Below are 25,799 nucleotides of genomic sequence, written 5' to 3'. Positions count from 1 at the left end.
CTTTGGGCATGCCCCGTGCTTTCCCGGTGGTGTGCAGACTCCTTGCTGTGGCAGGATCTGTTCTGAAACGCACTTGCTCTGAATCAGCGATGCTCTGCTGGGGTGCTGCTTGTTCCGGGTGCTACTGGGGCTTGTAGAGGTGACCCTGGAGACTGCAGCCCCAGGCCCTGCCAGAGGGCAGGATTGTATCCCAGGCAGAGCAGCCAGCTTTGGAGCTGTGCTCAGAGGTGCTGGAAGGGCACTGCCAGCAAGGGCATTTTAGATGGTTCCCTCATACAGGATCCCAGTGGGTAACTGTGTTCACCCTCTATCCCAAACGGCTGGACCCGTCCCACATGCAAGTTAAGAGAACTCCACATCAAGTAGTCAAGATGCTGTTGACCATCCAGGTCCACAACAGCTGCCATGTGTCCTGTAGGAGAGGTGACACCTCTGGGTAAAGAAGGAGTGTCACGGGGATATGCTCGCAGAATCTGAGCTGCTGCAAGAGGCCCTGGGCAGCAACCTTCAACCTTCAGGAGGTCAGCCTCGCTCAGCAATAGTGTTCACTACTGTGAAGAAGCCGAGAAGTCCACCATCACCAGGACAGCAGGAGGGAGACCTGGCCTCCGCCATCCCTGCCCTGGCCCGGTTGCGGCAGCTTGGTCTCAGCGGGCTGCAGGCAGGGATGGGAGGCAGCTACAGGGCAGCACCAACTCTGCTCTGCCATGTTTCCTGCAGGGGTTTTGTCCAAAGGAAGAGTCCGCTGTCCCTGGCATGGAGCTTGCTTCAACATCGGCACAGGTGACATAGAGGACTTCCCTGGCTTGGACAGCTTACCCAGGTTCCAGGTGAGACCCTCGTTCTTGCAGCAGCAGAGGAAATCGCAGAATTACAGACTCGTTTGGGTTAGAAGGGATGTTTAAAGATCACCTAGTCCAACCCCCTGCCACAGGCAGGGACACCTTCCGCCACACCAGGTTGCTCCAAGCCCCATCCAACCTGGCCTTGAACACTGCCAGGGAGGGGGCAGCCACAGCTGCTCTGGGCAACCTGGGCCAGGGTCTCACCACCCTCACAGCAAAGAATTTCTTCCTTATGTCCAATCTAAATCTCCCCTCTTTCAGTTTAAAACCATTCCCCCTCGTCCTGTAACTACTTGCCCTTGTCAAAAGCCCCTCTCCAGCTTTCCTGTAGCCCCTTCAGGCACTGGAAGGTGCTAAAAGGTCTCCCCGGAGCCTTCTCTTCTCCAGGCTGAACAGCCCCAGCTCTCTCAGCCTGTCTTCAGAGCAGAGGGGCTCCAGCCCTCTGATCATTTGTGGCCTCCCCTGGACCCGCTCCAACAGCTCCATGTCTTTCCTGTGCTGAGGACCCCAGAGCTGGACGCAGCACTGCAGGGGGGTCTCACCTGAGCGGAGCAGAGGGGCAGAATCCCCTCCCTCGCCCTGCTGGCCACGCTGCTGGGGATGCAGCCCAGGAGCTTTCTGGGCTGTCAGCACACGTTGCCGGCTCATGTCCAGCTTTTCACCCACCAGGACCCCCCAGTCCTTCCCCGCAGGGCTGCTCTCAGTCCCTTCATCCCCAGCCTGTCTTGGTGTTGGGGGTTGCCCTGACCCAGGTGCAGGACCTTGCCCTGGGCCTTCTTGAACCTCATGAGGTTCATGTGGGCCCACTTCTCCAGCCTGTCCAGGTCCCTCTGGATGGCATCCCTTCCCTCTAGAGTATCAGCTGCACCACACAGCTTGGTGTCATGGCTCTTTGCATTGGGATAGGCATGATTTTTGAAGGTGTGGAGCAAACATTTTCCAAGCACATGCTGGGGTGTCCAGTGGAGAGCAGCACCTCACCCTGCTCTCCTTCCTCCCTGCAGCTCCCCTTGCATCCACCTACAGGCATCAGACACCTCCTGGGAACCCGAAGGTGCAGGTGCACAGTCTGGGAGGTCTTTTGAGCAGGAGTGGGGTGGGGACTGAGAAACCAGCTGTAAACCTGAGATAAAAATCAGGTTTTTACGCTGACCACCAGTGCACAGTTGATATGAGACAGAAAACATCGCACAGCCTCGAGCGGGGCGAGCCCTGCCATGGCCTGAGCCGCTCTTGCAGGAGACCTTGTGAGATCGCTGCTCTGGTCGTTAGTTATTGCACAGAGGGAGTAATCACCCTCTTCATGCCAGAGACACTCGCTGTCCTGCAAACTGCTGCTGTTCTGTCACCCCCAGGTGAAGATCGAGAAGGAGAAGGTGTACATCCGAGCAAGCAAGCAGGTGAGGGGCCACTGGCATCCCAAAATCAAGGCCCATGCTTTTTCTTTTTGCTCTGTGTGCATGGAGGTGGCGGGAGGGGGGGTGGGGTGGGGAAATGCTTTTCTTTGGGCTGTCTGGCAGGGGAAGCAGTGTCTGAACAGAAGGATGGGTGAGCATCCAACATGAGTAAACCAAAGGTCCACCTAGCCCGGTCCTTTCTCAAACAACAGTTCGAAGTTCATACGGAGGCATGAGCAGAGTAGGGCAGGGGTGTTGTGTACCCGTCCCGTCCTGCCTGTGCTCCCCCAGCCTCCCTGCAGCTGCTGCACACCTGAGCTGGGGTGTCCATGGGTTCAGGATGTCTTACTAGGTGTTTGTCCTGAACTTGTCCTATGTTTCTTTAAGCTCATAGCAACTTTTAATTTAGTTGGCCCATGGAAACAGGCCTCTTCCACCAGCCTTTTGGCCCTGTCTGCTGGGTCTGAATGTGGTACGGCAATGGCAGAGGTCATCTGTGCTCCCTCTTGAGCCCAGACATCAGCACCTTTTGCTGGAGGGGAACCTGGTGCGTGGGAAGGGAGGGCTCTCATCGCCCCAGACAGGATGCAGAATGAATCCCGTTGAGGCCACTGCCATCTTTCTTTCCATGAAAAGCCGCCTTCTGTTGCACATTTGCCTGTACACGTGTGTGAATCCAGCAGCTCAGAACCAGCCAGATCCTTACAGCACTTGGGTTAGATCCAGAGAGGTCACCTGAATGGCAGTGCTTCTACTCCAGCTGATTTGGGTGGGGCGTGCTGAGGAGAGATGAGCCTGTTCCCTCTACCAGAAATGGATTTTGGCCTCCAATGGCTGCACAGGGCCTCGGGTATGCTCTGGTAGGTTGGACAAGTCCACCATCTTCTCTAGATGTCAGAGGTATACAAGCTCTGCTCAACTGCAGGATAAAGCTCCTGATAGGACTTCTGCATTTCCATCTCACCTGTTGATTACAGAATTGCACAATGATGACACACTTGGGCTGCTTGTTCTATTTTTTTTCCCAGCTCTGTGTAACTGGATGAATTTGCGGAAGATGACGGATTTATTTTTCTTTTGTACCTTGTAACGGGGTAGCGCACTGGATACTGGAAAGGTGTTTGGATGAGCATGGGTGTGGAGTCCTTGTTGGGTACAATGGTGCAGTTGTTCCCTTTCTATCCAAGCTTTTATGACAATAGTGTAGCTGTCCCCATGGCTGCCTGGCTACCCAGGTTAAAGCTGAGAAAATATAATGATTTTTCTTCTTCTTGTTGGTGGCATAGGCTCTTCAGACACAGAGGAGGACAAAGATGATGGCAAAGTGCATCTCCTTGAGCAACTATAACCTGAGCAGTACCAACGTGCTGATCATTGGTGCAGGTATCGGGTGGCACGTGCTGGGACCGCTGTGTGTGTCCCCTCCCGGGCGGGTGTGCAAAGAACAGGGTGTTTGTGTGCTGTGTACCTTCTGCCACCCCTCCTGCGTCCCTCTCTGTGCAAAAGGTCGGATCAGAGGGTCTTCCTGAGCCTCTTTGTCCTCCACACTAATGGTCCAAAGGTGCCCCTGGTCTGTGGAGCTTTGTAATTCCCTGTCACGGTCCTTCCTAGTGGGTGCCCTGAACCCTCTCCCCTCCACACCCTCCCCAGATACATCAGTAACCCCTGATTTCCACAACTGATAAGTGTAAAGTCCTCTCAGGTGTTCCTGTGATGTGGATACACCTTGTCCTCTTGGAGCCTGCACATCTGTCTCATCCCATTGCAGCTGCCTGCATCTCCAAAGCTCTTACCTCAAGGTGCTTCTCTGAAGATAAATTCTTCCATCTTCCCAGAAAACATCAAATCCCTGCATGAAATAGCAAAACTGCCAAGCTATCCTTTATTGTCTTTTATCCCAGCTCCATATGTGTAATGAAATTTTTGTAGGAAGCCTGACGGAGTGAATCCCATCTACCGAGTTCGCCTGTTTCTGGAATGGGTTGGATGCTAGGCTAGACCATGTCGTGGTGAAATGGAGGGTGGGAGGAGGACACAAGCTGTCTGGTGTTGGACCTGGGGCTGGGTGGGAACAGCTGCTCCTGGCACATGGGTGGTTCTTACTTGATTACAGCCTGAAGGTCACCAGATCCAAGCTGTAGAAATGGGGAGAACACTGCAATCTCCTGCTCCTGCTGTCTAAGTTGCAGCTCGCAGCCTGAGCAGAGGGGCTGGCTTTTTCCTTGCTGCTGGGTAACATTTTTCCCTTCCTTGTGGTCCTGCTGTTTGTTGACTGAAAGCCAGGGTGCGACACTGCTGCTCCTCGAGGTCAGCTGGGCTGTCCTGGTGTGTGGCAGGGCTGGACAGTCATCAAAATCCTCAGCAAGGTCACTCCATGGGCAATGTTATCCATTGCTGAAGGAACATTCTCAAGCTTGACCAGCTAAATTTACAAGTCTGTTAAAGACCAAGGTCTGGTCTGGTGGAGGGGAAAGGAGATTTCAAAGCTGAGGTTGTGAGGAGGAAGTGTTGGGAAGACACTACCCATCCAGCCCTGCATCGAGGACCAAGGTCCAGCCATGCCCAGCAGAGCTGAGGGCAAGCGACCACAACCCATTGCCCATGTGAGGGTCATCCTGGCATCAGTGCAGCATCAGTCCTGGCTCAGCGTGCTTCAGGCAGCGCGTACGGGATGTCCGCCCTCCTGTCTCTTCTTCCACTGTCCCCTGCCTCTGTCCACAGGAGTGTTTTGTTGACAGACCAAACCATGATACTGTCCAGGTCCATCTTGTTTCATTGGTATTACAGAAACTGTGGCCCTTACAACATTCATCATTGAGTGAGGCTTGGTTGAGAAGAGACTCAGGACTTCTCACTTGAGCTCTCAAGTCTCACCAGTTTGGCCAGGGAAGGAGGGACATGCCCATCAGGCTGCCTGGCTGCAGGGGGACAGCACACCCCAAGGCAGCTTTTTGTTTGATTTAGCCTTTTTTCTGTGTTTAAAAACAAGCAAACAAAAAAACCTCAAAGAAATTGAGTGCAAAATCCTCTACAGTCAGTCACAAAACCAACACTGCAGCCTTGAAGAAGCGAGGACTCCCTGCCCTGTAAACTCACCAGGAGCTGAGTGCGTAGAAGGGAAGCTGCAAGACCCTTCCCTGACCAGGGGAGTGCAAAGGTCTGAGTGGCCGCCTGTGCCCCTGAGCTTGTGAGAGGTGTGTGGGTGTTGGCAGCACTCCTCAGGTGTGCGCTTTGTGGGTTTGTGTGAGTCTAGGGACGGACAAGTCCTGCAGAGGATGAATGTCACGCTCCGCAGACTGAGCATCACTCCTCCTGCTTGCTGTGTCCATCCTGACCGGCTTCCCAGGCAAGCTGTTTGACTTGGGAAGGGCCGTGCAGTAAGGCCAGGGCTCGTGGAGATGGTGATTTTGGAGGCAGCTCTGGTGGGGTTTAAGAGCAAAGGGCTCAGACCTTCACATGCCCCATACGCACAGCTGCCGCCCGTCTTCCTTCTCCCTTAGGGGCAGCCGGACTGGTCTGTGCAGAGACCTTGCGCCAGGAGGGTTTCTCGGACAGGATTGTGATGTGCACCATGGACAGACACTTGCCCTACGACAGACCAAAGCTCAGTAAGGTTTGTATCACTTTGGGGATGTCACATTCCTCCCCAGTTTGAAAATTTGCCCTAGGACCTTTCCCCGCTGTTACACATTGCAGCAGCGTGTTTCTTCTGCCTTATTCGTCCTGTCTCTGTTTTCCCTTGAATCTTCTTCCCTGTTGGTGACTGAAATATGAAACACAAAAGAGGAGTTGTTCAAACTCTGAACTAAGAGTACTCCAGCACAGAAACAAGGGCGTTCTTCATAGGTCTAGCAATAGACCTTGGCCAGCTCGTACCTGGGTGGATCTTCTTACTATGTTTCCAGATCAAAATCTTTAGGCCAATGAAATGGGGCATGTCTACCAGGTTTTTTATTAGTGCATGGTTCTTACTGCCCAGTGACACTCCATGCTGTAATTGTCATGGTTATCAGCCATCATGACAACTTGGTAACTTGATTGCAGGGCAAAGATCGCTTTTCCTGGCACACGTCCCATCTGGCATTCCAGTTTGTAGACACAGGATGATCTTCTAATCACATTTTTTATTACTGATTCCTGAGCTTACTTGATATCAGACAGCAACTCAGGTTGGACAGCAGCATTTGATCTTCAAGCTTGGAGATAATGTAAACAGGCGGTATATGTATTCCCCTTTATGTCAGGGATGCTTTTCTGTGGGGGCTGGTACTCTATAATCACAGCATCTAACTCTGCTTCCAGCCCCAAGGCAAAGTGATTTTCAAAGGAAGGCAAACACCCATGTGGCTTTTGGAGAGCATTCAAGGCATTTCTGTGCTTGGACAGGACCTGCTTGGGGTGAGGAGCAGCTGGCTGAAACCTGCATCCAAGAGTCACAGAGGCGGTGCTGGGGAGCTCGGAGAAGCTCACGGTCCCTGTCCCAGGCAGCTCTCTGACACATTGATCCCTGCCATGGGATCCTTAGACTGCCTTTTCCACTCCCTGTTAAATAGTAAGAACACCTCACACACCGGAGATGTTATGCATGGATTGTCAAACCCTCCACTGATGACCTCTGGCTGTAGTTGCTTTTGGAAGGTGCACAAAGCCCATGAAACAGAAGGCAGAATTTTTGGGAACAGGCTAGAAAAAAAGGGGATTTTTCTTAATCCTGCTGTGAGCGGGGCTAACCCTGGAAAGAGTCGTTAGAGGAGGAGCACTAAAGCTGTAAGCAGCAGACTTCTTGCCTCTTGAAACTGCAGCATTGCCCTTCCTCTGCCTCGCTGAACGCCTGTTAACAACCTGTCCCAAGGTCCCACTGGACTGTTCCTCTCTGTCCCCTCTGGACCATGACCTACTCCCTGGTGTGCTGCGATGTCCCTGTTACCGTCTCCAGAGCACTGAGGAGCAGCAAAACCCGTGGTGGTTGTGGTTGTGCACTGCTCTGTGCTGCCCTCCCTGCACAGCGGTGCGGGGCCACGGGTTCAGACATTCCTCTCTCTAAATGCTGGGTGTTTAAAGAATTTGCAGTAAAACCTGTATGACCCTGCACCTGCCCCAAGTCCTCAGACACGGGCCTCCTCTGAAGTCACGGTAAGGGAGTGTCCTGCAGGGCTCATCCCAGCCCCTGACCGAGCCACCTCCAGGCAGAAGGACCTTCCACATCCATCCCCATAGGCAGATGGTGAAGCCCTTGATTCCTGCATCCCCTGTCCCTCTTGGGTCAAGCCCAAGCGTCACGCCTGTGTGGCACAGGTAGGTGCTGCTGCTGCTCAGCGCTGTGTGATACATTGCAGGGCTTGACCGTGGCATGTGTGTGGCCATGCCCGTCCCTGCTATGCTGCGGGCAGGGAGGGATGCAGTGGAGCATGGAGCAGCCTGCACGCAGGTCACTTGGTGCTCAGCTTGTCCTCAGCCTGTGTCTGAGCTTGTGTCCACAGAGTTAGGAGGACAGACGAACTCGGGCTCAAATGTGAGCCCAACCCTGTGTGTAGAGGTGATGTAGGTCTCACCCAAGTGACCAGGGAAGGCTGGGAAGAGCAAGAACCTTTATCTTGCAACTAAAGATGAGCAGGTATGGGCCACATGCCCCTGCTTCAGCTTTTGAGGGAACTTGTGCTGCGTAACTTGGGTGCTTTTGAAAGTGTTGCCCTTGCTGTTAATGCTGATTGTTCTTAATGCTCTTTTAGCTTCCATTTCCCCTGGCAACTGGTTGTTTCCCAAATAATGGGGCTTTTCTTTTGCTCCTGTGAACTTGTGTGTGTTATGAGGAGCTGCAGTTAGAGCTGCTTTGCAGACACTTGGAAGCACTTGCTGTGGTCCTGCTTTAGCTGGTCAGTGCCACCCCCATAGCCGAGCAGTCACAGAAGGAACCAGAACCCATCCCAGGCTTTGATTCCAGCCCCTGTAGAGCAACTCTCTTAACCCATGCCATAAGGACTGACTTCAGACTACCACTGACTTGTGTTGGCAACAGGCATTTCTCCACTCACCTGTCCAACCCATAGCAGTTGACAGAAAAATGGCTTTTTTTTTGCAGTCGATGGATTCCCACCCGGAGCAGATCGCCCTGCGCCCCAAGGAGTTCTTCCGCACCTACGACATCGAAGTCCTGACCGAAATGCAGGTAAGGAGAGTCCCGTGTGTACCTGCAGGCTGTCTGCTGCGAGCGCTGGTACGCAGCGGCTGTGTTTAGGAAATGTGGCAGCTGCCTCTGTTCTTGGCTCACTGGGTGCCGTTACACAAATGTCGTGTCTCCTCCAGACCTCTGTTTTGTGCCCCAGAGTGCAGTTTGCCTGTGGCTGGTCAAAACCACAGTTAATGCAATTCCCTCCGTGGCAGGAAGGACACCCTGTGCAAACTTCGTGGTGACCATCATTTCTTACCTTCCCTTTACGAGCATCCTCACGTGGATCTGGGGTGACCAGTTGGCCTCTGATTAGGATAATCAGCCTGCCAGCAGTGCAGACAGTGATGTTTTAAACATTTCTCCCCATTATTTTATTTATACTGGGAGATCTACAACCACCTGAAAGGAGGGTGTAGCGAGGTGGGGTCCGTCTCTTCTCCCAGGTATCAAGTGACAGGATGAGAGAAAATGGCCTCAAGTTGTGCCAGGGGAGGTTTAGATTGGAGATCAGGGACAATTTCTTCCCCCAAAGGGTTGTCAAGCACTGGCACAGGCTGCCCAGGGCAGTGGTGGAGTCCCCATCCCTGGGGGGATTTAAAAGCTGTGTAGATGTGGTGCTGAGGGCCATGGGTTAGTGGTGGCCTTGGCAGTGCTGGGTTAACGGTTGGACTCGATGAGCTTAAAGGTCTTTTCCTACCAAAACAAGTCTACGATTCTACGATTTGTGAAAAGGCAGTTAGGAATATTTAAGGTCTGGGTTGGCTAAGCTGCGGACAGGAACACAGGGGACTAAAACCTAACAGACAAGTCGGTTGGGCTGGGAGCTCAGTGAACATCAGGGATTTCATCCCTTAACGTTATTTAGGAATGATTTCAGGTTGCAGCCGTGGATATCAAGAACAAGACAGCCGTGTTCAAGGATGGATTTAAGATGGAATACAACAAGCTGCTGATAGCGACTGGAAACACGTAAGCTACGAACAAACATTTTAAAGATCAAGAGAAACTGTTTTATCTGAGAATGTGAGGAGCTTGTGCCTGGGGATAAGGGGTCAGATATGGTGCTGGATTCGGATGCTGAATATGTTTGCAAGAGTGTTTGCAGAAAAGACAAGGAACACCTATTGGATACGTCTGTATATATCTATATATCTATATCTACATCTATATCTACATCTACATCTACATCAATATCATATATATATCTCATATATCTCTATATCATATATATCTGTATCATACATATCCATATCTATCTCCATAAAGCTGTGCTGGGTATGTCTGCTCAGCCAAAGCCTCCGTGTCGCCCAAGACTCACCCAGAACGCAGGTAACCACCAGACACGGGGGCTGGCAGGACGGCTGTGGGATTTGCTGCCTGGGGTGTTTCGTGGTCAATGTCAAGATCAAAAGGGTGTTAACAAAAAGTACCCACCGAAGCAGTTGGGGTGTGTGGGTTGTTTGATGTTAAAGAAACTGATAGAAAACTGAGATTTGAGAAGGTGGAGGAACTTGCCAGCAGCACCCTAATGCTGTGCTGTTCTCTGGGGGCTGGCTCGAGAGCATATGGGAGAGACGCAGGCAATTCCCACTGAGTTCATCATCTTAGAGTGTGAAAATTAATGCCCAGGACCTTGAACATATTTTCTTTAACAAAAGCCTCCAAAACGGAAGTATCCTGAATTTTTTTTAGAGGTCATTTTTGCCACGTTGCTCTTCTTTTCACCCCTCAATAATACTCAACCCTGACAATCAGACAATTCATCCATCTGAATTTCCATCTTCAATTTCCTGCCAACCTTGATAATCTTTCTTGACAACGAAAGCTTAATGCTTTTCTGTTGCAGCCTTAATTCAGTGTTGCTGTTGCCCCAGCCTAACAGACCCCTTTGTGAGGCTTGCCCCCCCAGGAGGGAAGTTCTCAGGACTGAAACCTGGTCGAGCCGTAGGGAAAGGCAGGAGCGATGTGCCTGTCCTGCTCCGCACAGCTGCTGCCGGAGCGCAGAGCATCGCCCGAGACCAGCGTCCTCCCTCACGTCCTGGAAGTAGAGTGGGTCGGTTGGTTTGTTTTCAATAGGGGATTTGCCAAAATTGGCACTTTAAGATGAAAATGAGGCATCCTGGCTCCCTTTCCTTGTGCTCCTAACGCCAAGGCACAAAACGCAGTAGGAGAAATGCAGCGCCTGCAAAATTCATCATCTGGGGAAGCGATGCTGCAGAACAGCCGGAGCAGGGACTGCCGGTGCAACCCCGTGTGCCACCGACAACAGCGACAGCCCCACCGAGTGCCAACGGCTGGTGCTGGGGTGCGCGGTGCCGCAGCCAAAATGCCGTCTGCACCGGCCGCCTCAATAGGTTCAAAAGAGGATTAAGCCTGTGGCAATAATTTCAAAATCCTTATGCACAAGCTCCAGGTACACTGTGTAGATGTTTTTAAGGTACCTAAATTATTTAAGATCATCTGTCCCACTTCCAGACGTGAGTCAGGTATGCAGGGGCCAGATATGTAAAAATATACAGGCTCCAGTAAGTGCATGGGGAGGACACGATTAAAGTGCTACAGCATCAGCAGCGTGCCCCTGGGAATGAATAGTGGAGCCTGCATCTGCAGAGGCTTGTGAAACTTTCAATATCTGGCTCCAAAGCATGTGCTGGAGGACAGAGTGAGTTTTCTGTGTCCCATTAAGCTTCTGAACATTTTACAACATGCCAGCAGTTAAGCACAAGCTTGCAAAGCAGTTCCTGTGCTGCATTTCTTCCCCAAAAGGGTTGTCAAGCACCGGCACAGGCTGCCCAGGGCAGTGGTGGAGTCCCCATCCCTGGAGGGATTCAAAAGCCATGTAGATGTGGTGCTGAGGGCCATGGGTTAGTGGTGGCCTTGGCAGTGCTGGGTTAATGGTTGGACTTGATGATGTTAAAGGTCCTTTCCAACCAAAACGATTCTGTGATTCGATGATTCTATTATTGCCCCAGAAGGGAGCTCAGCCGAGCCCCACGGGTACACCGGTCCATGGATGGGGTTGGGGGTGGCTGCTGAGCAGCCCCTCCTGTGCCAGCATTCGTGGTTGTGCTCTGGCTGTTGTCCACCGGCATCTGGGTTTTTCTGTGTTATGCCTCCACCCCAGAGAAAGGTTAAAAAAGGAAAGGCTGAGATGCTGCTGGAGCCCCAGAAAGGGGGTCTGCACTCCTGATTGCCACCACAGGGTCAAGAAGAGCACCTGTATTGCCCTCAGTGTGTGTTTTTCAGGCCCAAAGCTCTCAGCTGCAAAGGCAAGGAGGTGGAAAATGTTTTCAACATCCGGACGCCTGAAGATGCCAACCGTGTTGTGAAGCTGGCCACGAGCAAGAACGTGGTTATCGTGGGAGCATCCTTCCTGGGTGAGCACTTGCTCTGCAGGTGTCTGCTTCTCAGCTGTCCACCTCTTCCTGCAGACTGTCCCAGTCCCTTGCCCAGTTTGCCACTGCCCAGTTAGAGGTACCCCCCCCTCAAACTGGACCTCAGGGTAGTCCAACCTCCAGCTCCAGGTGGGTGGTAAGGACACCTCCTTGCTGGAGAAATTGATTTTACTGAAGAGGCTGGGCTGTTCAGCTTGCGTGGACACATATACTGCTGTCCCAGTCTGAAAAGCATATGGCAAGTCCAGTACTGGTGCTCGGGTGGTTTCAAATCTGGTGTGTCTAGATTTGTCTTCAGTTGGGAGGGTCTCGTTGGTAGGTGAAAGCCTGTGGGTTTATTTCTCTTTTACTTTTTAGCAGGGTGGTGGATTTTTAAAATACACGGGAAAAATCTTATAGTTTCTTTGATGGTTCTTCTTTTTGCTTGATATGGTTCTAAGAAAATTATTGTGGGTCCTGCAAGCCTTACGCATAAATTGTTATTAGTCAGGGAATTTCTTATAAAATGTTTGGTATTTGCTTTTCTTCTTTTTTTTTTAAAAAAAATCCTGTTTTAATTGTTCAATCAATCCCATCCACAGAGAAGCATGCGGTGTGGGAGGGGCAATTGCAAACTGCAGGTCTTTGAAAAGATCCGTTTCAAAAAAAACCAAACCCCATAGACAGAAAATGTCTTGGTGAAGGTTCCCATGCAAAGCACCAAAGTTTCCATGCCGGCACCAAAATTGTCCCCTTGTGATTGAAGGAAACAGCTAGTCACCAAGGCTGTTTTCAGACCTCAGCTCATTCCCTCTGCTGAGACCGTCCTAGCTGTAAGAGGAAGGTTTCCCTCATCGGAGGTCCATTGCTTCAAGTGCTACGGCTTCCCAGGGCACTTTGGGACTTCATCATGGCCCATTCCTCCCTTTGGTCTTTGAAACCTGCATCTCAGAACAAATTGCCATAAATCATAAATCTCACCTGAAATGGTGTGGCCCTTTGAGGCTGCTAGGTCTGGTGGCACCCCAGATCTCCCAGTAGAGCACCTCTCAATTCCCAAGCCGGGATCTGGCTACTCCTCCACTGCGGCCAGCACCAGGGATGCAGGGCAGTGCTGGGGGGTTCCCGCGGCCACTCAGACCTGCTTCTGTTCCCCAGGGATGGAAGTGGCCGCCTACCTCACGGAGAGGGCCCACTCGGTGTCCCTGGTGGAGCTGGAGGAAGTCCCCTTCAAGAAGTTCTTTGGGGAGAGGGTTGGCCGCGCTGTCATGAAGGTGACCTCGCTTTCCCATCAGGGGGGTGGTTTTGGTGACAGCGGGTTCTGCTTGCTTCACTTATTGCACTAATTAATTTGTTATTTGACGTTCATTGATTAAGCTGTGATGGTTTCAGTCACCAGAAAGAAAGAATGGGCTGTGTCTTCCCTCTCGTGGTCCACGTGCTGTAGAGCACCTTCTTCTGGACACGTGTTGGGGACAGAGGTGGCGCCAACCCGCTTTGCAGCGTGGGTGGAGGCGAGCCCAGAGGGTGGGCAGTGCAGTGCAGGGGGCACAGGGACACCAGGAACGGGGGAGGTTCGGGGTCCTGATGTCCTCTGCTCTGTCCCATGTCCCTCCTCCAGATGTTCGAGAGCAACAGGGTGAAGTTCTACATGCAGACAGAGGTGTCGGAGCTGCGGGAGCAGGAGGGCAAGGTAGGGTGCGGGCAGGGGCTCCTGGGGGCACCACTGCGGCATCCCCCCAGGGCTGCTGTTCCCTTCACCGCAGGGGTTTTGCCCTCTACTCTTTCCTAGCCCCCAAAATTCATATTCCTGGATTTAGCCCCCAGGAGCAAACGTGCTCCAGCGTGGTGTGTGGGGTGGTTTCATTGCTCCCACCCTCCTCCTGCTGCTGTTATAAGGAATTATGGTCAACTGCATGTCAGAAATGAAGCGAGCTGCCAGCTTGGCTTGCTGTTGCTACAGGGTGGTGGGTTTTTTTTTCATTGTCCCTAAAATAACCGTGATGTCCCCCGGTGTCTCATGCAGCTGAAGGAGGTCGTGCTGAAGAGCGGGAAGGTCCTGCGCGCCGACGTGTGCGTGGTTGGTGTTGGTAAGGGGCCGAGTCCGGCGGGCTGGCGGTGCTTTGCTCGGTGGAGGAGAAGCTGGAGGGGACGTGGTGGCGAGGGGTCCGCGGGGCTGGGTAGCCGGGGGTGCTGGCAGTGATGTGCCAGCCCCGCTCAGCTGCTACACAGGAGGCTGCGTAGCAAAGCTGAAAAAGGCCTTTCCAGAGCCTCCGCCCCAAAATGCAACTGAAAATATATTTGGAATATAGTAATGGTTTAGTTTTTTCCAGAAAAAAAGCCCCATTCAAACCAATTTCATCCTCTCAATCTGTTTTTGTAAAGGCCTACCCAAACTGAATTTTTCTTCCTATGCTTTTTTTTTTATTGCTGCCCCTGCCATAGAAGAAGGTATTTTCACTTGGGGGAAGAAAAAAAATCCCTTCTCATTCTGTAACTTTTCAAAATGTTGCAGACTGGAAGAATCACAGAATTAGTTCTGCTTTTATTGTTTTATTGACTGCTCTGATTTGTGAAGGCTGGAGTTAAAAAAAAGATCAAAAAAGGAAAATGAAAGCTGAAGAAAAGATACAGCTGGTGGGGGAGGCAGAGGAGCCCTGTCTGGAAACCCGAGGGCTCCCTTTTAAATATATTTTTTTCAAAACATCTGTAAAAGAGAAGTGGATTGAAAATGAGCTTCAAGCACCAGAAAAAGGTGGTGGGCAGATTGCAGCGGTGCACTGATGGCTGGGAGCGCAGTAGGACCCCGGGGGTGAGGAGGGTGATGCAGTGGGAGTAGTGGGGCTCTGTAGGGGGCTCTGCTCCCCGCTCCTGGGGCAGCCCACTGCCTTTCTCTTGGGGCAGAGGGGTTGTCCGGGCAGGGAGGAGATCTGCTGGCCTCGGGGTCAGCCCCCTGGGGCTGCGGGGACACCTGGCTACTGTGCTGGAAGCCCTTGCCTTCTCCCGCAGGCGCGGTCCCAGCGACGGGCTTTCTCAAGCAGAGTGGCATCAACATCGACTCCAAAGGCTTCATCGTGGTCAACAAGGTGAGCGTGGGGGGCAGCCCCTGCCATGCGGGACAGCAGGAGGATCTGAGTCTTGTGAGCTTCCCTGGGGCTCCAAACTGCCATCGCAGGGGTGTTTCATCCGCTGAGATGCTGGGAGCATCACGCTTGAGTGCCTGGGACCCCCATGCAAGTGAGGGGTTTGCAAATCCCAGCCCTGGATGCTGTGGCTTGGGTCCAGCTCTGAGCTGTCCTGGAACAGTGTAGCTGTTTTGGGGGGGAAAGAAACAGAGAAAGATCCACCTTTTCAATGATCCCATAGGGCCTCATCTTTCCTCTCCACCACCAGTGACTCCAATGGGAGTGGTGTTGGTGCTGATGGTTGGTGTGTGCTGTGAGTGAGGAGCATGTCGGGGGGCTGGGGCTCATTGCCACCCACCCCTGTGCTTATTGCTCATACAGGCTCTATTTGCCAACACCGACAGACCCCAGTCTTCTACGAGGGGCTCCAGGACACCAGTCTGTGTCTGTTTTGCCAGGTAGCCCACTGGCAGAGGGATGCTGTAGGTCCCTGCCTGCGTGGTCTGCTTTGAAAGTGAAGAACACTAAATCAAATCCCGCCTGGGGGTCCCACAGCCAAGCAGAGATTGTCCGTGTGTTCCTGGGGACCGTGGCAGCTCTAGAGCAGTTCCCTGTTTCTGTCTGTGCAGGGTGCAAACCCCACCGACGCACACTTCTGCTTCCCCCCTGCAGATGATGCAAACCAACATCCCCGGAGTCTTCGCAGCCGGTGACGCTGTCACGTTCCCGCTGGCCTTGAGGAATAACAAGAAGGTGAATGTCCCTCACTGGCAGATGGCCCATATGCATGGTAGGTGCTTTTCTGTCCCTTCACTTTGCAACAGCAAATTGCTTATGGAAAAGAGCCCTTTCCAGATCCCCGGGAAATTCCAAGCCCTCTAGTGAGAGAAGGAGACAACTGCCAAGAGGGAAACAGGGTGGTTGTATCAAACATTTTGAAGAGTGTATATTTTATCCTGTCGATACGCCTTCATTTGTCAGCCTTCTCGACGTGCACTGTCTAACGACGCCCCGTTACAAACGGAGGTGCCCAGGGACAGGCTTTCCCATACGCCATGTGCGCCCTGGCATCTGCAGTCACTGCAGGAGCCTGATCTTCTCCTCGCCTCGGGACAGTTAGGAGCTCACATCCTAATGTTAGCTCCAGCTCACATCCCCAGGGGCTGCCCACGCTGCCAGGCTGGCCCAGCGGCATGCTGCAGAGCTGAGACCTTTCTCCCCTTCATGCCAGCAAGCCTGGGAACCCCGGCGTGATCGGTTGCCCTTGACCTTTCCAAGGCCACAACCCTGTGGGAAGGTTGTCCTCTGGGTGGGTGCCCCAGGTGAGAGGTTTTGGAACCACACCTCCAAAGTTAGCCTTTGGATGCAGATGCCTCTGTGGCAGGGACTGCACGCTAACAGCCTCCATGCCCTCAGGGGGGTTTATCCATCCCACCCCTGTTCACTGTGGGAGCACAGCAAGCTCTCAGCTCTGTCACTGTTGCAGAAGTTGGGTTGAAACAGGCTCATGAGGACGTTGTTCATGTCAGTGGAGGTGACGAGTCAGTGGGAGCTGCACCGAGCCCAGCCTCAAACGATGCGATGCATTTCCTTGTTGGTGATTGTTGCTGTGTGGAGTTTATTTTAGGCTAAGCAGAAGATCTTGGCTTCCCTGTACTCTGGGACTAGAGATATCGATGCTGTGCTGCAACCTGAGGGCAGACCACAATGTTTGCCCTTATTATTCTCGCTTATTCTGCTGCTTCTCTCTTCCAGGCCGCATAGCTGCGCTGAACATGCTGGCCCACGGCATGGAGATCAGCACAGTCCCATATTTGTGGACTGCTATGTTCGGGAAGAGCATCCGATATGCAGGTAAGGGGCTCCCCAGGGCTGCTGTAGAGTTTTTGATGGTGGAGATGTCTTGGGATAGAGAATCCACAGCCACCTCCCTTGCTGTGGACCCTCTGCGTCAACCTCTGCCTTGGGTCTGCTTCCCATCCTGGCCCCGGAGGGTTTTGGTGTTTCCTCTGAAACCTGTCTGCTCATGGCCATGGGGTGGAGGGCCAGAGGGATGGCTGTGGTCACGAGGGGTGGCCCAGCATGAACAGAGAGATTCTCCCCGAGCTTGCTCTTCTCTTTTTGGTACCCTCATCTCCTGGTGCTGGTCTCTTGGTGACTGCAGGATGCTCTTCAGGTAGCTCTGGATTGAAACGCTCTGTCTTAGGGGCTAGAGCTGGATCCAGGGGAATTGTTGCTGAATCCACTTCTTCTTCTCTGCCTTCCAGGCCACGGGGAAGGCTTCGATGATGTTGTCATTCAGGGAGATTTAGATGAACTGAAGTTTGTGGCATTTTATACCAAGTAAGTGTTTCTCTTCTCCATGTTTCTACACAGGTATTTGTCTAAGCTTGTTCTGCTAGGCTGGAAAATATTTTTCCCAGAGCTTCTGTCAGTTGGTTTTGTTCCTCTCTGGACACTGAGGTTGCAGGACATTAATAAAAGGCCCTAGAGAAAAAATGTGCCAAGCATAAAGCGAATTATACTGGTCTTTGGACCTAATGTCTCCACCAGATGTAAGCACTTAGTTCACATAATATCTGAGAGCATATAACATCTTCTATTAATTTGTTGCTGGCAATTCCCATCAAAGATTTCCTTCCCATTTCATCACTGTGTTAATGATTGTGACCAGGGCTGGACTGGGAGCTCAGACATCACTGTTTCTGCTTCTGGTTTGACTAATTAAGCTCAAAAAATCATTCTATTAAGCTGCGAAGGGTAGCAAGAGTTCAGAAGCTTTCGCTATACCTGTAGTGAAACCCAGTTCTCCCCGGGGCTGGGAGCCTCTCTGGGGATATTTTCCTGAGACGTGTTGACAGCCGGGATGTGTTGCCTCGGCTGTTCTCGAGCCCTGCTGGCTGTTTAGACTGGCAAGACTGTGCACCGTGAGTTTATCCCCAAAATATTTGCTGCTGTTTATTCTTTTGTTGCCATTGTCCCATCCCGATCTGAACTCAATGGCCATGGAGCCTCCTCATGCCTGGAGATGAAGGGGATTTCTTCAAGGGCTTTCTAATATTAAGGATGGGGAGAGGGAAAGCAGGGAACTGAAGGTCTGCCTGGCTCAGCCAACTACCCGGCAGCAGTGTTCAGGCAGGGATCAGGAGGGAGCTTTGGGCAGGAGCCAGCTCCTGCTCTGCAGAGATCACCTCACCAGGGCTCGCTGCCCCTCTGGCCCCTGCCCTGTGTCCCTCACGGCCTCCCCTCCGCGTCCCCTCCCAAGGGTGGCTGCTTGTCCTCATCACTCCAGGATGGACCCTGGCAGTTGGATGTGTCCATCAGGCTTGGAGAGGTGCGGGGCTCACCTTACCACCCCGTGCACGAGCCAGCCGGGTCCCCAGTGCTCACCCTCCTCCTCCTGGCTCCTACGCACCTCGGGTAAGAACCTGCTGCAGGCGATGGGGCTCCGGCACCCGCTAGCGACAAGGGGCCCTTTGCGTGTGGGCGCACCTCTGAGCTCGGTGGCACCTTGGCCAAAATTGCCTAAAAGGGTGGGTTTGTGCCAAGGCACCCCTGTGCTGGGGAGAGCTGCTGCAAGGGGACGTGCCCCTTCTGCAGCCCCGGGGCTGTCAGCCCTCAGCCCCTGGCATTTTGAAGGGCATTTACATCACGTATCTGCCAAAGCAGCGTTTTACAACACACAGTTTGCTCAGTGAGCGTGAGCTGGGGAAGATCAGAACCCATTTTTGGCAGTTTTGCTGCAGTGGTTTGCAGAGGTGGGTGTGCTTCTGCCGCCGCATCCCCTGCAAAGCCGCCCCGCATCCATCGCGCTGTCCCGTCCCCTGGCCTTGCTGGCGGTCCCCTGTGTGCAGCAAATGCAGCATTACAGGGCTGGGCATCCACGAGCCGCACGGGCACACAGAATCACGGAATCAATGAGGTTGGAAGAGCCCTCTGGGATCATCGAGTCCAACCATTGCTCTGACACCACCATGTCAACTAGACCATGGCACTAAGTGCCATGTCCAGTCTTTTCTTAAACACATCCAGAGATGGTGACTCCACCACCCATTTCTTTCCACCATATGATCTTCTTTGAAACCTCTTCCTGTTCCTCCTTTTCATGCTAGAGCATTTAGCTATTTATCCCAATTAGAAAGGAAATGTCAGATTGCTTTAATTAAACATCCGTAGGGCCTGTTCAAAAGGAAAGCCCTGAGCAAGGTGTGTAATCCCTGCTCCGTGCAGCGGCTCCACGCTGTGTCTGTTGCTCAGTGTGGTGCCGGGGGCGAGGGCTGCCTGGGCAGACCTGCTGGCACGCAGGACAGCCGGCCCGGTGGGCAGCAGCTCCCCGGTGGGTGGGCGGGCGGCAGGGGTCCGCCGCTGAGCGCTGTGTTGTTCTGCCACCCAGGAGGGGCTCCTGGAGGTGGCTTTTGGGTACCAGAATGGCATCGGGCGCAGAGAGCTGGAGGCACTGGGGGAGCATCGGCTGGTGGGGGCTCGGCCAGTGCATCTTCAGCTGCTTTGCTCGGCTTGATCGAGTCCCCAGCTCTGCTTCTGTGAGAGACCACCGGGAGCGTTTCTTCTTCTTTTTCTCGTTTGGTGATAGTTCTGCTGGTTGGTGCTAATGCTTTTGGACTGAGGACACTGTCCCAAATCGGCCATCCCCTCCTGCTTCCTCCTGCCATGCCCAGCTGATGGTTTGGACTCTTCTCCTCCTGGTGCACACTGTCTTGGTTGTTGCACGAACTGCTGGTGGTTCTCCCGCCTGGAACCCGTCCTCAGCATCAACTTTCACAATAAGGCTCTTTTTTCCGCCAGAATTTGAAGAAGAAAGCTGTTTGCTCAATCCCGTTCAGAGCTAAGACTGAGCTGTGGAGGGGTCAGTGTGAGGCCCTGTGCCAGGAGGTGTACAGGGTGGTGCTTCACAGATGTCCCCATGGGATGCCGCATTCACTGCAGCACCTCAGCCAGAGCAGACCAAAGTCATCCCACCCCTAAAACCTTGGAGATCATGGGAGATCCAGGGGATTGCTGTGGTTGTCTTCTTCAAGGTTCCCCATTTCCATAGTGTTGAACTCTGCAGAGGAAGGGAAGACCACGTAGAGATGGTGCTCACCCACAGTGCTGCATCTTCCCTTTATGCCAAGACTTCTGATTGCTCCAAATCCCAGTATCAGGAAGGGCATCCTTGTTCCCTCAAAAAACCTCTTCAAAAAGAGGGATTCCTCCTGGTTTCCCCATCTGTGTCCCGGAGGAGAGTGATTAGGTTTAGGTCGCTTAAAGAATCACCATCAAAGATATTAGCAAAAGTGATTTTAATATGAATTTGTAAAAGTGTGACTTAACAAAGTTCGATGGCAAGGTTCACCCTATTACTTACTACATGGGAGAAAGGTACAAAAGGGAAATGGAGTTGGAATTGGGCTGGGATGGTTTACAGAGAGACGGGGGATGGATAGGGGTAAGGGAGAAAGGGTCAGGGAGAAAGGGTAAGGGAGATCCTCCCACTGAGTCACAAGGTTCAGAATGGACCCCCTTGCTTTCTAAACTCCTTCTCAGAGAGGAGTCCAGGTGTGGCTGGATCCAGTCCTAGTCCCAGACTCGGTCAGCGGTTTATGTCTAAGGGAATTGGATACGGGGTGGTATTGATTCAACATGGTGGTGTGTGTTTTGCACAGCTTTGGGATAGAAGCAATTTAAGATTTAACACTATTATGATAAAATCACAAGATTAGATTATATGATTTTTCTAGCAATGCTTAATCAATCAATAATCAACAATCTATTATAATCAACACAGTGACTTAGTTAAAGATTCAACAAGGTTTCTTAAATCAAAGTGCATATACACAAACACACACACACACACAGATATAGAGGTTAACCTATGATTAAGATGTTTCTTTCTCTGCAGATTATAGTAAATTTTGGTACCAAATGATCTTTGAAAGTCTTGGGAAATCGAAATATAGTGAATTACTCACTGGGTCACAGCTTGATGCCAAACCTGAGAATCATAGAATCATTTTCGTTGGAAAGGACCTTTAAGATCTTCAAGTCCAACTGTAACCCAGCACTGCCAAGGCCACCACTAACCCATAGAATCATAGAATTGTTTTGGTTAGAAAGGACCTTTAAGCTCAAAGGGCCTCACTTAGGATCGGTATTTATAGGATCTCAAGATGATTGACTTTGGTCAGTACTTTTTCGTGATGGCCATTATTCTTGTCAGGCAGTCTTGACACCTTTCAGAGTGGGCAATGGTCCAGGCAGGAGGAGTTTCAGGTACCTTTCCCAGGTGGCAGGAGTTTTAGGTACGGTTGGGGAGTGCCCAGTCATCCCAACTCACTGTTCTTGTGCCTGGGACAGGGAGGTACCAGATAGTCTCAGCTCCCCGCACCAGCAAGCAGGACCAGAGAGCACCTGATTGTCTCCAACAACTCACTGCACCTGGGATTAAGGTTGGCTGGTCCTGACGTTACAACACAGCCCGGGGTGGGGCTCTGCACCCCCACAGTCTGTCAGACAAAATGTTTAAAAGCCACTGCTGATGTGGGATGCTCCAACCCACCAGCACCCCACGAGTTATTTCACACAAGGACCAGCTGCCCCGCGTCTTGCTGATGGAAATGTTTGGACTGCATCCGCCTTCCCAGCTGGTCGTGTTGGGCACTGCCTGGGCTTGAGGCTGAGTTGGTGGGTGGCTGGTGGGATTAAGTCTTCATTTTTTCTCCCTTGCACACCTTAGTTATTCCTTCCCTTTGAACAGCTCATCTGCCCCTAGTTTTGATGGATAGCTCTCTCCAACCACTTTGTGTTTCCCAGCTGGGAGCTGGCTTTGCTCTGGAAACCAAATGTAGAGGAAACCACTGAAGCTTCAGGACCTTATGGTGTGGTGTGAAGGTGGTGCAGAGCCTCCCAGGAGTCCTGCAGCCTCAGTCCCCATTGTGTGCTGAGCATCAAGCAATGGTGAAGCAGCCAAGGCCAAGGCTCTGTATGATGGGAACAACTGCCTGTAGGGCCTCCCCAGGCTGTGGGTCATGGTGGGATGGGGTTCTCACTGGCAGTTTGTGTTTATGAACTTGGGCCAACAAGAGAAGAGGGAATCTGCACTGCAGTGCCATCAGGTACTGCTGCAAGTGGAAGGAGACTGGACATCTACTGTAAAGAAAACTCATGTGTCCCTGCACATGTAATTGGAGTTACATCCCCAGGGAAGGCTGTCCCATCCTGGGTAGAGTGGAGGACCTTGTTCACATCAGGTGGGACATCAAGCATCACAGCAGAGACAAAGCAGGCTCAGAAAATGGACAGCTCTTCTAAATCACAGCAGCAGCCCTCAAATGTGGCAGCCCAGCAGGCAGCTCAGCTGAATGCACACACACACTCTGTAATCCTCCCGGGTGGTTAGCTACCCTCGCTGCCTGCCATGGGTGCCTGCTTTCTGGTGTGAATGTGTTGCTCATCAATGTCTGTCCATAACTCCTTATTCTCACCTTGTCTACTGGATGGAAGAGCCACAGGCTATCAGAAATCCCCTCTGCTGTAGGTACACACCCCTGCAGTGAGCTAAGGAGGCTCGGGACAGGATTTCCAATGGCATCCAGGTTGCTCTAGAGCTCCTGGCAACGCAGCGGCTCGCCCTTCCCTCAACCATTCCCATGGAGCAGCACCCTGTGCTCCTGTGCAGTGGCCAGCCCCTGTGCTGGAGCCTGGACAGTGTCGGTCCGTCTCTGGGGCTGGCTGGTGTGGACTAAGCTGTGGACAAGCTCCAGTGGCTCCAGAGAAGATTCGGGGCTCCCGGTCTGCTCTGCAAACCCGTGCTCGCCCGTGGGACAGGGTAGCCAGACTGCTGCTCTGTTTCTGACTTGCTCTCCCTTATTTGTAGGGAGCTTATTTAGGAGCCTGGGCCTTTTGAAATAGACTTCTGTGATGGAGCTACTCCATGGCTTTGTGGGACAGCTATGAGAGATTACTTCAAATGCCATGGCTCCACGGAGATGAAGTGTGCTCTGAAACACAGCTGCTGCTCTCCTCCTTCCGGGAATCAGGCATGTCCCCTCTGGCGTCTCTTTGCTCTGTTGGTCACGGAGCTCTTTGGCAGAAGATTGAAGAGCAGATCTTGATTTGTTGGGTGCTTCCGCTCTTCACCTTACTCAACAGTATCCCCGGTGTTTAATATCTTACCCACACACCTTCTCTGACCTTTACATTGTTTGTCTATTCAGTTACCTATTTATGAGTCATCTCCTGAGCTCAGTCTTTGAAGATTTACGCTTAGGTTGACCTCTGCAAACCCCAAAGCAGAAGACCCCTTCTTGTTTGCCTTGTGACCTTTAGGCAAAGCTCCTCCAGTGTTTTTACATCCTCTTCCCTTCTGCTTCATTTGCTTCCCATTCAGCCTTTGAGGTTGCATTGTGTCACCAGGATTGGCATCCTGGTGGGTGATGGTCAGCCAGACTGGGACGTGCTGCTGAACATCCCATATACACAGAGGTTTTGTCACTGGGGCTGGTGGGACCCTGGCGTCGGGCACCCCAGCTGTGCCGGTGCTTTGGGAGGAGCATGCCTGTGGAGCGGCTCGGAGGTGGGCACCCTGCCCACTTGGAGGTTGGCATCACGAAGGTGATGTGGAGCAGCACAACCAAGTGTCCCACAGGGAAGTCCCAACCACCCGCCTCTCCGCTCCCTCGGCACAGGGCAGCAGCACAGGGATTGCCCACCTGGACAGCAGCAACCACTGGGCGTCCTTGCTGACCTCCAGGTTTTTATGCACCGATAGATCCACCTTTGCTGGTGTTTTCCCACAGATGCCCAGAGCCGTCTCCATCCCCTGGGCACCCTAGTGATGCTCATTACGCCAGCACATGAGCGTTGGTGAGAGCACAGTGGGGCCAGCCTGCAGTGCCAGCTCTGAGCCCTCCTGTGTCCCTTGTCCCACGCTGCTCACACCGTCCCCGTGGTGCTCATGCCTCAGGACGGGTCCTGGCCCTGGAGCAGGGTGTGTTTCTCTTTGCTTCCCACTTTTCTCCAGCATGTTGCTTTGTGGGTGATGGAGCTGTGGCCACCTGGGGCTGCCCTAACCGCTCTGCTCTGCCCGGCCCTAGGAGCGACGAGGTGGTGGCTGTGGCCAGCATGAACTACGACCCGATCGTGTCCAAGGTGGCTGAGGTCCTGGCCGCCAGCAGGACCATCCGAAAGCGCGATGTGGAGTAAGTAGGCACGCTGCGGGACCCGGCGGTGCCAGGGCAGGGGCTGAGCACGGCTGTGGGGTGTGGGGCAGGGCTGAGCACCCTGAGGACGGACCCCGCTGGGCACTGGGCAGCTCTGTCCTGCTGCTCCCCACTCCGTACCCTGCTCACATCCCCCTTCCCGCCCCCCTGTGCTGCCCCCCAGCCGCCTGCAGGTCTGGCATCCCCCACACAGCGCGTTTGTCTTAAACACCAGGATCCAAATCCTTGCACAGACTCGATGGGACAGTGGTGCTCGCTGGCCCACCACCGAGGCAGCACTGCCTGATGCTGGGGTGCCCCCGGGCACCCGGTCAGCGGAGGGGACCTGCAGAGAGGGGCTGGGTGTGCTGCCCGTGCACAACCCTCTGCAAGAGCAAAGCCCGGAGCGTTTGTGGTGCCGGGACACCGGCCCTTGGTGCCTCAGCCTCCGGTTCATTGGGGCGTAGCTCAGAGGCAAAGAGTGTTTTTCTCCCTTTGCCTTGTTTTTAAGACTTGGCACAGGAAAGTGCGTACCCCTGCATGCAGAGGGCGGGTGCAGACCCGTCCTGCTGGAGGGCAAATGGTGGGGAGGCTGCAACAACTGGGAAGGAGCCTTGAGAGTGGGAATCAGAGCTGAGCGGGGAATGTGGGTCCCTGTCCCCGGGGTGTTTCCACAAGTTGAAAATAATCCTCTTCCACATCTGGAATAAAAGCAGGCTTTCAAAAGCTCTGGGGGAGAAGCACCCCCAGCCCCCGGGCAGCCCCAAGCCAGCTCAGACCCCCCTGGGAAGGGGAGGGCATTGGGGGTCCAGCCAGCCTTGGGGGGCCGGGGCAGGGATGTGCTCATCATCTCCAGTACATCGGGGAGTGGTTGCTGGCCACCCAGTTTGTGGCTGGGAGGGAGGTGGGATCTTAAGGGCAGCCCGGTGGTGGGGGGGCTGCCGGGCTGTGGTGGGGCTCGGCGGGCCTGGGGGAAGCCGCAGCGCCTAACCCTGAGTGTCTCTTCTCTCTCTGTCTCCTGCTGCTTTCGCACCTTTTAGGCTGTTTGTCCGTCACGGCAAGTACGTTCGGTTTGGGGTCCCGGGGGCGCGGGGCGTGAAGGGCTGGCAGGAGGGGGAGCAGGACCCTGCTCAGGCCGTGTCCCCCAGCCCTGTGCAGGGCGCTGGCTCAGGCTGTGTGCTTGTTTTGCAGCCCCTTCGCCGGTGCCACTGCGCTGGGCGGTGGGGCTGGCAGGAGCTGTGCCAGGGTTGGGCGGGCACGGCTGCTACGTCCCCTGTGCAGGGCGCTGGTGTGTGGATCTGCTGGGAACAGGCAGCTGCCCATCGGCGGGGACCCTGCTCGGCCAGGAGGGCGCCCGCCGTTCTGGAGCTTTCCATGAATTTTTCAGCTGAATGCCAGAAGAGCTTGTTTTAAGTTAAAAAAATACCTTTTGAACTCAGTTTTACATGGAATCGAGGATCGGCGTGTGATGCTTTGGACAGATTTAGTGACATGTGAGAGAGGGCAGAGGCAGGGGCACTGCTGCCCTGCCCGGGTGGCCGTGCCTCTGCACGGAGCAGCGCCCGGACTCACGCCGAGGGCTCTGAGCAGGTTTGCTTGCACACGCTAGGAAACATCTCACGATGCTGCTGTTTTTTTTCTCTTTTTGTTAGAACTGGAGATATGTCCTGGCTGACGGGGAAAGGCTCCTAG

The 25,799-nt window shown here is 53.3% G+C and overlaps 1 protein-coding gene across 2 annotated transcripts in view; it reads left to right on the top strand.

Moving 5' to 3' along the window:
• Positions 1–25,799, top strand: part of AIFM3 (AIF family member 3) — a 40,051-nt gene extending 14,252 nt beyond the window's left edge. The window contains exons 4-20 of one of the 2 annotated variants that reach the window (XM_068412776.1): positions 721–830; positions 2,201–2,245; positions 3,529–3,625; positions 5,743–5,855; positions 8,322–8,408; positions 9,289–9,380; positions 11,658–11,788; positions 12,944–13,059; positions 13,407–13,478; positions 13,812–13,875; positions 14,795–14,871; positions 15,583–15,700; positions 16,666–16,764; positions 17,178–17,253; positions 24,003–24,107; positions 25,148–25,168; positions 25,760–25,799. In XM_068412776.1, the coding sequence (XP_068268877.1) occupies positions 721–830; positions 2,201–2,245; positions 3,529–3,625; positions 5,743–5,855; positions 8,322–8,408; positions 9,289–9,380; positions 11,658–11,788; positions 12,944–13,059; positions 13,407–13,478; positions 13,812–13,875; positions 14,795–14,871; positions 15,583–15,700; positions 16,666–16,764; positions 17,178–17,253; positions 24,003–24,107; positions 25,148–25,168; positions 25,760–25,799 (1,463 nt within the window). The remainder of the gene's footprint in view (positions 1–720; positions 831–2,200; positions 2,246–3,528; positions 3,626–5,742; positions 5,856–8,321; positions 8,409–9,288; positions 9,381–11,657; positions 11,789–12,943; positions 13,060–13,406; positions 13,479–13,811; positions 13,876–14,794; positions 14,872–15,582; positions 15,701–16,665; positions 16,765–17,177; positions 17,254–24,002; positions 24,108–25,147; positions 25,169–25,759) is intronic. The other variant, XM_068412777.1, reaches the window with a different exon arrangement.

This window comes from Nyctibius grandis, chromosome 14, assembly GCF_013368605.1.
Source record: "Nyctibius grandis isolate bNycGra1 chromosome 14, bNycGra1.pri, whole genome shotgun sequence".
NCBI classification, from domain to species: domain Eukaryota; kingdom Metazoa; phylum Chordata; class Aves; order Nyctibiiformes; family Nyctibiidae; genus Nyctibius; species Nyctibius grandis.
Note: the sequence above shows the minus strand (reverse complement) of the source record. Positions and strands in the feature narration are given on the sequence as shown.